Genomic DNA, 13,634 nt, shown 5'->3' with positions numbered 1-13,634 from the left:
TTATCCAGGGAGTGAGAGCAGTGGGTAACTAGGGACTGATATATGTAGGATATGTTCTTATCTTCCAGTTCCCCCATAAACAACTTAGCTTCCAGAGGGCTGAACTCCGGCAGAGATTCCAGTCCCTCCAGGGCGGGGGAAATAGCGTGTCGGAACTGCAGATATTTAAAGAATTGGGTGTGAGGCATATCATACTCGTCTCTCAGGGCCTGGAATGATTTAAGGGTCGTTCCCTTCATGACGTGACCAAGTGCCGAGATCCCTATCGCATCCCAGCCGCGAAACCCCTGCAAGGCCGCCAGAGCCGGTAAGCGACCATTGTGCCACAGCGGGGTCTCCTGCATCAGCTTATTCCACCATCCCATGCGGCCCAGCGCTCGACACCATACTTGGAATACCACCTGCGTAACCACCGGGAGTCTCCTCCTCTTTCTTGCCGAGTATAACAGCTCATACAAAGTATCGGGTTCCATCAAATACCGTTCCAGGTCATAGGCCGGGTCACTGCGATCACCATACCACCACTCGTTTAACACCAACAGGTGGGAAGCTTGGTAGTAAGATAAAATATCTGACGACGCCAGACCGCCACAATACGTGGATAGGAAGCAGGTGCGAAGCGCCACCCGGACAGCACGCCCAGCCCAGAGGAAGCGGCCCAGTGCCGAATTGACCTGGCGGAACCACTGCGGTGAGACAGGGTAAGGGTAGTTCTGTAACTGATAGAGCAGACGAGGGAGGGCCACCATCTTAAATATGGCCGAGCTGCCATACAGATTGAGGGGCATGCGGGACCATGTCTTCATGTCGGATCGAACCCTGTCCCATACTGGAACGATGTTACGTTCCCACGAGACTCCCGGTATATCCGTTAAGAATACTCAGAGGTATTTAAGGCCTCCCACCGCCTCCTGTAAACTCAACGCCCAGTCACCCAGTGCCCCACCACCTCCCAGGGTCCATAGAGTAGATTTCTGTACATTAAGATGAAGTCCCGAGACCTCTCCAAACACCCTCATAATTTCGAGGACTCTCGGACCCGACCTATTATGATCAGTGAGAAAGAACAGCACGTCATCTGCATAGAGGGAAATCCTATCGGACGGCCAAGATTCCCACTCAAACCCCTTCATCTGCGCGTCTATGCGTACCCACGCCGCAAGAGGTTCCATGGCGAGGGCAAATAGATATGGCGAGAGAGGGCACCCCTGACGGGTGCCCTGTCCAATAGGGAAGGCATCCGAGGTTGCGCCCGCTACTCGCACCGATGCCGTCAAGTCTGTATATAGCAGCCGAATGTAGGAGAGAAAATGGGGTCTAAGATTCAAACGTGGCAGGAGCGCGTGTAGATAAACCCAGCTCAGGGAGTTGAATGCTCGATCTATATCTGCCAACAGAAGCGCCGCCTGGGTTCCGGTAGCTCTCATCATTTCTAACGCAACTTGGGCCCGCCTAATATTATGCCTGGTAGCTCTGTGTGGCATAAAGCCAGCCGGGTCCGGGTGGACCAGGGTGGTAATTAGTGGGAGGAGGCGGTTAGCGAGGGCCTTGGCCAGTATCTTCGCCTCGATATTTAGATGCAAGATAGGGCGATAGGATTCATGGCGATCTGGGGGTCTCCCCGGTTTGCAGAAGACCACTATCTCAGCGTGTCTCCAGTCTCTCGGCAGGTGGCCCGACTCTCTAGCAGCATCCAACGCCTTCTTATAGTGTGCCCCTAATTGAAGATGATATTTCTGGAAAAACTCGCATGGGAACCCGTTTGGCCCCGAGGCCTTCCCAGTGTTCAATTCTCCAAGGGCCTTCCCCAGCTCCTCCGCGGACAGAGGGAGCTCAAGACTATCGCGCTCATCTTCAGAGATCCCCCGCGGTGGGAGATCCACCAGAAATTTATCAACCTCTTCCGCTGGGAGGGATTCCCTAGGGGAATACTGTGCTGCATAATAGCACATGAAGCTGTCAGCAATTGCCCTTGGGTCCGAAAGAGAGCCTCCGGACCCATCTCGTAGCGCCGGCGCCTGGAACGTGCCCTGGCAGAGTCTATAAAGCATTGTGCCAGACTTGTCCCCCCACTGGTAGATTCTGCTCTGCGCCACGAGCCACACCTGACGTGACTCCTCAAGTTGCAGGGATGCAGCATCTCGCTGCGCCTGCAGCAATCGTCTAATATCCTCCTCCACCCCCGTCTCCGCACATGTGCTCTCGAGGGTACGGACACGGTCCGCAGCCTTCTCCAGCTCCTCTCCGCACGACCTACGGGCCCTCGCGCACCAGGCTATATCCACTCCTCGGAGTGTGGGTTTCAAGGCTTCCCAGAGGGTCACGTCATCCACCCCTGACCCCTCATTATCAGACCAATAGTGGGCTATGGCTTCTCTCATATGGGACTGATAATCGTCCTGCTGGAGATGCCAGGTGGAGAGGCGCCATCTAAATGTCTGCCGTCTCCTGTCCAGGAGGATGTCGATTACAATGGGGGATTGGTCAGAGAGCCCACGCGGCAATATAGCCGTCGATTCCACTCTTCCTATCTTGGTGCAAGGAACAAATAGGTAATCTAACCTCGAGAAGGAATTATGGACCGCTGAGACATAGATGAATTCCCGACTATGGGTATGTTGATAGCGCCATGCATCCGTCCAACCCAAGCTCTGTGACATATCCTGCAATTTCATAGGGGTAGCTATCAGTTGCCCACCACCTGGTCTATAGCGATCTATCGCACCATCCATAACATCATTCCAGTCACCTCCAATTGCGGCCAGTACATCCGGGATCTCAGTCCAGACAGCGAACAATTTCTCCACGAGGGACCACTGCAGCGGAGGGGGAGCATACACACTGCCAAAGACAATCGGCTCACCACCAATCGTTCCCCTGACAAACACATATCTACCCTGGGCATCAATCCACTGCGTAGTGTGGACATAGGACACCCTCCGGTGAATCATTACTGCAACTCCCCGGGACCCCCTGACAAATCTAGCATGGAACACCTGTTGATAACCATAGCGCTGCAGGCTAAGGGTCTTGGTACCCAGAAGATGGGTTTCTTGCAATAATAAAACATCCGCTTTCTCTCTTTTCCCTTGTCGCAGCACAGCCCCCCTCTTAATTTTATCAAGCATGCCCCGTACGTTTCAGCTCACTATCCGTAGCACAATTAGTTGCCATTTTAATAAATTGGCATTTTAGAGTGGTGTTGGGCCTTCTCCACTGCTCGCAGTTCACATGGTTTCTCAGTCTGACCTGAAGGCAGTTTATTTATTTACTTACTGTGAAAAACAAACGAAACCATATTTGGTCACAAGAAAGATCACTTGTGTCAAATAAAAAAAGTTTATTTTATTCTGAATTGAGTTTTCCTTTACTGTAGACAGAGGAGATTCCATAGTCTGGTTCCAACAACAATCTGTGGTTGCCACAAGATCTACAGAAAGCTTGCCGAACCCTGGAAAAGAAGGGTTGGGCAAGACAGTACAAGGGGATTTTGTCAGTCCGATATTTAGGCATTGGGCCTTCAAAGTACTTTTGGGCCAGTGCATGTTTCTTAATTTACACTCTTGCTTTGCCTCTAGCCAGTGTAGTCTAATTCTCAGGTGTGGTATTCCATCACATCACCGTAAACTAAAACTCAGCCTAACTGCTAACATTTTGATCAATTGGAGCATAATCGCTGGGAATTGCAATGGTTCTCCAAGGGAGCGTTCCCGTGTTAATGCAGCCTGTGCCTCTTTATGTTGACGTAATGTTTTCAGTGCTCACCTTCCATCTATGAACCACTCACATGGGCCTCCATTTCTATTACATTAGTTTTGATTACCTAGGGTCCACTCTTTTGTGTTTAGCCGGTATAACTTCGTATGCTGACCCTCGCCCTGAACAAAGAACAGAGTGGTGAGAAGTGCTGAAATGTGTAGACTGTCTACATCACTACTGATGCTTGTTTTCAATTTGTGAAAAGGTTGGGAATAATAATAATGCACTGTCCTCTCTGTTTTAGCAGTGTGGGAAGCAAGAACCACAGAGAAAAAAAATATTCTCATTAACACAAACGTTTTGTTCACACAGTGAGGGGAAGGGTAGAGAAGGCTCCTAATGCAAGGAGGCAACAGCAGTGGTATTTTTCCTTAATAGCACCCGCGGCCCGTACAGGTAAGAGCGGTGGGACCGGGTGAGGGGTATTCGAGAGGCGAACACAAGAGGAAATCAATTATTTATTTAATTTTCCCTTGTGGTCGTCTCTCGTAATAATTGCGCCCCCCCCCCCCCGAGGGTCTCACCGCTTTTACATGCATGGGCCGTGACTGCCTAATAGGGGAAGAGCAGCGAATAAGCTTGTCATAGAGACACATTGTTATTGTGTGTTATTTAATGGTTATAAGTAAGATCTGCTGCCGATTATGAAAAACAGCGGAGAAGGACCATACCTTGGAGTCCGAGCAGTATAAGAATGTGCTTCGCTAGGTGCCTCATCTTCATGTTCTGTGGCCATAAATCTGTGACATTTGCAGTCTGTTGATGGCATATTATAGACATCCTTGGCATGCAATTGTGGCATATGGGCATAGGAGATAGATTCTCTACGTTTTGGGCAGTAGTATATGGGAGCTTTCAATAAAAATGGCATACTTGTATTAGACGACAACACTTGAGGATTTACGAAAAATGAAAAGCTAGTATTAGGGGGACAAAATGGTTATTTATTATAATGACTAGCTCTTGGTTGTAGGGCTAGAGTTCATTTATTCAAAATGAAAAACTGGTAAGCATGTTTCCTCACTATGATTGAAACAAATTCAAGCCAAATGTGGGTGTTTTGTGATATTTCCTAGTCGCCTGCAGCCTCTTGCTGTTATGGTTGTTTTTAGGTCAAGTTTGGAAATAGCATTAGCTTCCCATCAGCCTTATATGTTTAAAAAAAATGTTTTAATTAAAAAATGCATACGTTACATAGCGGGGCTTTGGGGTAGCTCTGTTAATCCACTGGTCCGCGTAGCTGTCATTCACATTTAGCATATGCTGACAAGAGTATAAAACAATGAGTCAATCTACTTCACCTATGTTTCTCTTGCGCTGAGTAATTATATTTTGCCTGATCGCATGTGCACATCTATCTCACAAGAAGGGCATTTCAGAGCTAGGCATCGGCAGCCAGTACTTTACTTTGCCAATGCTTATTTTTCCTCATTCTTTTAATACTTCCTTCTGTGTTTGAACTCCAACTTCAAATTACAGTAATTCTGTAGTTCCTTTGCTTTGCACCAGTAAGAATCCTACGGTCATGTGATCTACTAGAAAAGTAAAATGAGTTTCTATTCCATGTGCACTAGCTTGCTTGGAAGCACCTATACTGGAAAAGGTATCTGCAATTGTTTTTAATGTTTAACTTTTTTTTATGCAAGTATATGGGAGCTACATTTAAGAGGTGGAATTTTATTGGGCCTATAGTTTCAAAAAACTAAATAATCGTGACAGCGTGCCAAAGGAAGACTGCTTGAAAGGTAAAACTTTATTATGAGAGAACCTTCACCACATCTAGTCTCTGGGGCCAGCCCATTAATATTAGCGTAACCTCACAGATACTTTGGTCTGTACACACAAGGGTTCTAATTTGAATGGTAGCTGTAGTGACTGATAGTTTCAGATGGATCACTTTGAAGGATATGAATGATTTCTATGGACTGAAATGCAGATTTGTATAACTTACTTTTCACACACTCACCCCAAAAGTATACATCTTTCATGATGCATAGCTGAAAATCTATTTTGACAAGACTGCAAAGTGAAAGGAAGTTAAAGTAAATAAAAATGCTCCTTGCATTAAAAAAAATTATAGGAGCCCATGTCACATTTCATACTCTAATTATGTATACTACTTGTAACACAGATCTTTGTAGACTGTTAGAAACGGGGGTCTCTAGTTGGCTGTGGCTGGCATCCTATCCAAGTAGGTATCCTTCTAACTAGTCCGGGTAAGGAAGTTACACACCCAAGATAACCCCTGCTCAGCTCCTTGGTAGCTTGGCATAAAAATCAGGCTTGTCTCACGGGTAATGTGTAAAGCATTTGTACATAAACATACAGTAACCTTGTGAAAACACTACAAATGGACACCACACCAGTTTTAGAATAATAACCGATCTTTATCTAAGCAAAACAAGACCAAAACCACAACAAATCCAACTTACACAGCTCAAGAGATCACAGATGAAAACAGTTCAGTCCATATAAAACTATGAATGCTTCACTTCTAGCAGAAAGTACCGGATTCATCAAAATCAAAGCCGTAAACAGATGCAGGGGAGGTGAGGCACCTTAAAGGAAAGTGATGCGTTGGTTCCTTACAAGCAGGGAAGGTGATGCGTTTGTTCCTAACAAGCAGGGAAGGTGATGCATTTGTTCCTTGCTCCCAGCAACAAGGTACTCAGGCTGCGGGAGTCTCGGAGCACACAAATAGGTGCTGCATCGGTTCTTAGATCACAGGGATGCGTTGTTTGATTGACCGCACAGCAAGCTTGCTGTGGGAAAAACAGGCGCAGGAGGTTGCAGGGGGGATTTTCAAAGTATTTTTGCTGCAAAGCCACCTCTCCAAGAGCCCAGAACTGGATTGGCACCTCTTGGCAGGTCAGAACTCCCAGGAGGAGTCCAGGGGCTGCAGGTGAAGTATTTGATGTTCCTGAGACTTCCAACACGGGGCAAGCACACACAAGCCCTTGGGGAACCTTAATAAGCAGGATACAAAAGGAAAGTCCAGTTTTTGTACTTCTCAAAGACAGAAGCAGTAGGCCAGCACAACACAGCAACAAGCAAAGTGGCATTTCCCCTCCTACAGCTTCTCCAGCTCTTCTTTGCAGAATCTCTTCTTAGTCCAGAAGTGTTTTACAAATGTGGGTTGCAGGTCCTAAACTTATACCCCTTTTGGCCTTTGAAGTGGGCATATTTCAAAGGATAGTCTTTGTAGTGCACCGATCTTGCCTTGCCCTGTCCTGGCTCCACACACACTACAAAGGAGTGGAGACAGCATTGTGAGTGGACAGAACCCTATTCAGGTGTCAGGGACAACTCCTCCCAACACTCTAGCCCAGGAAAGCCCATCAGCCTGGTGATGGGAAATAAGGGTGTGCAGGGCACATCTCAGCTCCCTTTATGAGACTGTCTAGAGTGAATGCACAAACAGCCCAACTGTTGATTCCATAGGCAGGCAGAGGCACAGGATGGTAAAGACCAAAAATTCCACTTTCTAAAAGTGGCATTTTCAAACACAGTTTAAAAATCACCTTCACTCAAAGATGTATTTTTAAATCCTGAACTCAGGGAGCCCAAACTTCAAATGTCCATCTCTTCCAAATTGAAAGTTACACCTGGAAGATGTTACCAGGCAGATCCAATGATAACCTATGAGAGAGATAGTCCTTGCAATAGTGAAAAACGAAATTGGCTGTATTCCATTATCAGGGCATGTAAAACACACCAGTACATGTCTTACCTTTCACATGCACTGCACCCTGCTTATGGGGCTCTCTTATGGGTGCCTTACATGTAGTAAAAGGGATGGTTTAGTCCTGGCAAATGGGTGAACTTTCCAGGTCAACATGGCTGTTTAAAACTGCACTTGCAGACACTGCAGTGGCAGGCCAGAGGTGTGCTTACAGAGCTACTCATGTGGGTAGCACAATTATTGTTGCAGACCCACTAGCAGCATTTTATTTACAGGCTGTGGGCACACACATTGCACTTTACTAGGGACTTACCAGTAAATCAAATAGGCCAATCGGGGATAACCAATCTTAATTACAATCTGCACAGGGAGCACTTGCACTTTAGCACTGATCAGCAGTGGTAAAGTGCCTAGAGTTCGAAAACCAGTAAAACCGAAGTCCAGCATGCAGTCAAAAATACAGGAGGTAGTGGCAAAAAGTCAGGGGAAACCACACCAAGGATGGCAGGCCTAACAGACATTTTAGGGCAACTGGACTGACTAAGACACTGTTTTGTCGCCATTTTATCATATTTGATTTGGGGAGGATGACCTCCCAAACGCCAGAATGGAGGCCAATTACGGTTTGTCATACCTTGAAGGTATTGGATTATGTAATAAGTGCCCTTCTCCACTGCTGGAAAGCATGTTTTTTTATGACAACGGATGTAAAATGTAAAATTTGTCTGCATATTGTACAGTTATTTTATGTGGGATCTCTTTGTGGGTATGTTGGGCTCTCTTGCTTGGTGCAGTTTGAAAAAGCTACTAGTTTCGGGTGACATTAAAAGTTCATCAGCTCTGGTGGCCATGCACAGGTTATGAAAAGTGCTGAGCAAGTATAGACTTTTCAGCACATAAACCATTCTGGTTGCTTTTGAAAATACAACCGTGTGTGTTAAAATTAAATAATGCTCATTGGGCGCCAGTATTTTAAATTTTACTGTAAAAGAAAAACTATAAACAGATGGGTTAAAAAAAAAAAAGTTCCACAACGCAAATTGAATTGCGCTAAAATGCATCACTGACAGAGTAACCCAAAAATGATTATGCAACTACATAAAAGTCTGGCACAGAGAACTTACTTGAATAAAGAAGAGAGACTTTGTTAAAAACTGAAAAAGAATAGACAGCTGCCTTTGTCCCATTGCTGCCCCGGTGAAACAGTGCCCCTCTGCCTTGTATCCCATGACATGCTTAGTCTGTAGCTCAAAGTTGCAAACATAATAGCCCGCCAGGAAATGAACACCATTGCACGAGTGCTGGAAAGAAGCTGAAACGGTTGCCATATCACCCTCACCCGACGGCAGTGAAACTTATCTGCCAACAAAAAGTTCAAACGAGGGACATGCTGCACACAAATTACATATAAAATACATATTTAAGATGGTTGTGGGTACTTTCTTATAACTGTTTTTGAGCGAGATGATCCTCGTGTGTACTTTCAAATGATACATTCTTTATTCTGAATCAAAATCGGATAAAAAAAATAATTGCAGCATTCTCGTGCTCAGTTACCTCCATCTTCTACGCCCTCAGCTTTTTGTCAATGATACATCTCCACAAGATCATGAAGGAGGAAAACACAGGAAAATAGCCATGCTCAGTTTCTGAATTCATTTCCAAATTAAATATGGCTGTGAAACAAACCTCTGACTGAATGAATTAGTGCATCGTTCATCATAGCGCTGTCATACCTTTGAGTCACAGAAAATATTTTAAGGGCGTTTTGAAGGAGCAATCATTTATTTAAAGAGTTTTATATAGCGCTGGCTAGACCTGGAGGTATCAGAGCGCTTTACATGAGAAACAACAATGTAACAGAAAAAGTTCAACAATAACAAAATAAATCCCCAAAATTAGGCAATACAATTGGAGGGGAGAGAAAGGAGAGAGAAAAGTAGGGGGGGGGGGGGACAGGGGAGGTGAGAGAGTCTATTCTCTTTTTTGTCGATTTTGGAAAGAGATTGCTTTGAAGCAAAAACAGACCCATGCAAGCTGCTTTTGTTTTCCGAAGCCCGTAGACGAGATGTTCCAGCGGTAGGGTACTGAGGACTTGAGGGGGGTTGGAAGAGTTAGCAACCTTGAAGAGGTTGCAGCTAATCTGCAGATGGGCAACATGAAGCTCTGCTGTCCTCCTCCTTCCACATTCCCTCCCTCTTGCTTCATTTACTTCTGGGTGCATACAGACTGGTTGTCTGATTCAATCTTAATTAAGAATAGGTGTGAACCAAATGTATTTGTATGTAAATATTTGCTTTAATATGCTGGAAGCATGTATCCCCCCCTACTTGAGGCTAGAACCCTTCCCATTTTAAAGACAGCTGTGGTGCTTTCAAACCTGTTGTGCTAACCCTTATTTCTCCTTCTACTCTTGCCAGGTCTACCCTGAGCCGCGGACTGACAATGAGTGCCTGGGTAACATCCGCGAGTTCCTGAGAGGCTGTGGCACCCTACGGGTGGAGGTGAGTGGTCTTTATCTGTGCATCTAAAGGGACATTACAACTGCTCCTGATCCAGTAATAGTGTTGCACTGCACCACCAATCAATTTGTTATGTGTACAAGGGATATACTCCTCAAAGCAGTGATACCCGGGATCCAAGCTGGCCGTGGTTCTTCCACAAAAAGTTGCCTTTAGACTGTAGGCAACAGAACTATTTTAAGAGGTGGTAAATATGGGTTGCTATATTGTGTCTCTGGGCAAAACCCAAACACAATCCAGCTATTTGCTAATAAAAGAGTGAAGAAAATATTTGTTTTTCTAAAGAGTGTTTTACATGGTCCACAGAATACTTGGGGCCTGGTTTAGAGCCCGACGGATGGGTACTCGGGCACAAAAGTGCCAGATATCCTGTCTGCCTTATAACAAGAGCAGTTGTAGTAAATTGTAAAAGGGCGGCCGGGATTACAATCATACTTGTGAAGGAGTACTCGTCTGCTAAACTCTAAATCAGCCTCTGGATTTGACCTGAAACAAAAATGTAAATCAACCGATAATGCTCTGAGCAGGATTTACTATGCACAAAGGAGTAAAATGCTTTGAAACATATGGCAAAATATTTACACAAGTTCATCTAGGATAGTGAGCTGGAATGGGGTTAAATTTTGGACAATAACTGTAAAACCTTAGTCTATGGGTTGAAAATATGGGAAAAATTGGGACAAAAGGTTTAGCGAACATGGACTCCATGTAAGAGTTGACAGGAGACATGAATGGCAAATAAGAGATTGCGAGATTAAAGGATTATGCCCCTGTAGCCATCAATGAAAGCAGAAGCAATCCCCCTATTTTTAAAAGGTGAACTTTGAGATGTTAGACCTAGAACGATTGGAAAACATGGTTCAGAGACCAGAATTCAGGCTTTAAAAGGATGAGCCTCAGGCTATAAAAGGATGCACCAGAGTTTATAGATATTAGGTAAGTGTAATTTTCAAGAAAATCTAGTGCAATAACTCAACCAATTGGATCTATGATGGGGGAATTCGGGTGTTAGCTGTGGCCTAGGTGCCCTGCTTGAAGTATACCCATCAAAGTGAGTATCCGAGGGGGGGCAAATGAAGTGAAAAACTGTGAAGTCAATAGAGATTCACAATATTTGGGGGGGGGGGGTGACAAAAGTTCCCTGGGTATGACATTTCCCTCACCAACTGAAATCTATGGGAAGCTTGTGGCTTGCTGAGAGGGTGAAAAGAATTTCAATGTAGGAGGCATGCCCCAAAGGTAATTTGGGAAGTTGTAAGCTTCTGATTCAGTTTTAGCTGTTATTTAGGAAGTTCATTAAGGTGAACACTAGTTTGTGCTTCATGTCTCCTTCTGCTGCATATAAACTTTACATTCAATAAGTCCAAATGATAACTGTGCAAGTGACTCGTCTTACCATGAGAACAGCCACTTAATTTGATTGCTAGGAATATTACTTTGTTATTCCTTAAGTGTATTTTTGTCAGGCCTGGGAAAACCCTGAAAGGTTTCATTTCCCATGGAAAAGGAATAGAATTTGGTGTAAAACTTCCATGTTAAATTGAACCTGAAGCCCATCTTTATTAAGGTCAACACTGCTATTTCAGATTTCATTTATGAAAATATTCTTTCACTTGCTGCATTACATCCTTGGGAAGGGGAGTTTGTTTAAATTGGTAACTCTGGGTGTCAAGTTTGAAAAATAGAGAACGGGACCATGTTGGTGCACTGGATAAATCACTGCCTGTGATAACTCGTAAACTAGGAGTTATTAAACTGTACTCATTAATAAATGCGTGAGTTGCAGACGATAGGAAGGGTTTAAAGTGACAGTGGCTTTGCACAGCTGTTGAAGGTCATCATCTTCTTTCATTAGCACTATTTTCAAACTGATTATTAATAGGCCTCACCAACAAAACATAAAAACAAACAAAAACAAGCACTGGCGTTGCCAATAGGTTTCGACTTTTGGAAAGTTGGAGCTATTGGTTTTGTAAATGACATTTTATATTTATATATCGTTATTGGCATTGTCAATAACAATATATAAATATAAAATGTCATTTACAAAACCAATAGCTCCAACTTTCCAATTGCGAAACCTATTGGCAACGCCAGTGCTTGTTTACTTGGGTACTTTCAGTCCAGGAGTCTACCTACCCGGTGCTTTTCGATGTCATGTCACTTACACCCTTCACAACCAATGGCAGGTCGGTACGCTGCTGTGGACACGCGGGGAAAGCAAGTGTTAGGGAAAGCATTGTTCATTCGTTGCTTGGCCTCTGTGCTGGAAGCCTGCATACTGGGTGTGTCTTTAAGTGCTCGCTTGGAATGGGTGGAGGGCCGGGGCTGTTTGAGGGGCAGGCAGGGGACTCCTCCACACGACAAAGGGCAAGCGTAGGGGGCAGTGAGCGCAACAGCGAGGGCTGGCCAAAAATGTCCTTCAGGGCCGTCATTGGTTGTGCTCGCGCGCGCCGCGCACACTACCACTGATTGACGGCCCTGGAGGACTAGTGTGAGCGAGGGCAAGGCAGTTACAGTAACGGACGGTAACTACTGCAGGCAGCAGGCACAGCCGCACAGTGCAAACGCGGGACGGACTTTAAATTGCCAAAACTAAGTCCCGCCGCTCCCTTTCATAAATGTTGAATGCTAATTGCAGCAAGTTCAGACAAATGATGAGAACGATATATCATTTCCGTTTGTTCTAAAGAAGCTCGCATTCGCACTTTATTAATTCGGAAAGTGACTCATGTGTTTAATTAGTAATGGTTAATTCTGGTATTCTTCCATGTCCCAGTACTCGCTAGTACAGTGCTAGCACCAGGCACCGGGTTTGTGTGCATTGCATGCAGCGGCAGCCTGCAGTGCAGTTACTGTTACCGGAAGATACTTAACCGGAGACTGATTCCATGTGAGTGCAGAACAGGCATCATAGCTGCCAAGTTTTCAGATTGCGTATATGTGGCATGTCCATAGTAGTCCATTGTAGACTGGTGAATGACATTTAACTGCTAACTGTGTGACATTTAGAGTGACACTTTCTCATGAGTGAAAACCATGTAATGAGGTTCACGGAAAGAAAAAAATATCAGAAATTATCCCCAAGAAGTTCTAATAATATCTTGCAACTGGCGCAAAACCCCTGAAATGAAAGTTTACACTTGCTTATAATGAACTGTCTGAAAATGTTGTGGTAGGCTAGCTTATACTGTGTGTATACTGTGTACAATTTTACAACCATGTGAAAATTCATGTGCCTACAGTTGCAGATTGTGTCTTCGTAGCACTATAATATAGAAATAACTAGCCACTATTGAGCCAAGAAGGACAAACTTCTGTTCCACTCTGGTTACAGCTATTCTGCGCTAGAAATTGCCTGACAATTTATCGGAGTTACAACATAAGTGCAATTTGTCCTGTGTGTAAAAAATAAACTGCCAGGCACAGTCTCAAATGAATGGTGTGCACTAACTGGCATTGCGACCCAGTATTAATAAAATGCGGCAGAAATCAACTTCAAAGTAGAGTCTGAAGAAGACCCAGAATGCATGAATGACTCACCTAACTGCTGCTGGTAAACAGGCGCTGGGGAGTGTATGCTCCATACTGAGCGCGCTTCGCTGCTTGGTTTCGTCTTGGGCCTGAACTCTTCGGTTGGTTGGACATGGGGGCCAAGGGGGCACAAGTTA

General features: G+C 44.9%; 1 protein-coding gene across 2 annotated transcripts in view; it reads left to right on the top strand.

Moving 5' to 3' along the window:
• The window catches only part of ARHGEF7 (Rho guanine nucleotide exchange factor 7), a 1,058,374-nt gene that overhangs the window by 69,691 nt on the left and 975,049 nt on the right, over window positions 1-13,634 (top strand). For both annotated transcript variants that reach the window (XM_086934741.1, XM_086934740.1), the window contains exon 2: window positions 9,862-9,945. In XM_086934741.1, coding sequence (XP_086790867.1) covers window positions 9,862-9,945 — 84 coding nt within the window. The remainder of the gene's footprint in view (window positions 1-9,861; window positions 9,946-13,634) is intronic.

The sequence above is a fragment of the Lissotriton vulgaris genome, chromosome 8, assembly GCF_964263255.1.
Source record: "Lissotriton vulgaris chromosome 8, aLisVul1.2, whole genome shotgun sequence".
Classification (NCBI taxonomy): Eukaryota; Metazoa; Chordata; class Amphibia; order Caudata; family Salamandridae; genus Lissotriton; species Lissotriton vulgaris.
This window is presented reverse-complemented; position numbering and strand designations above follow the sequence as displayed.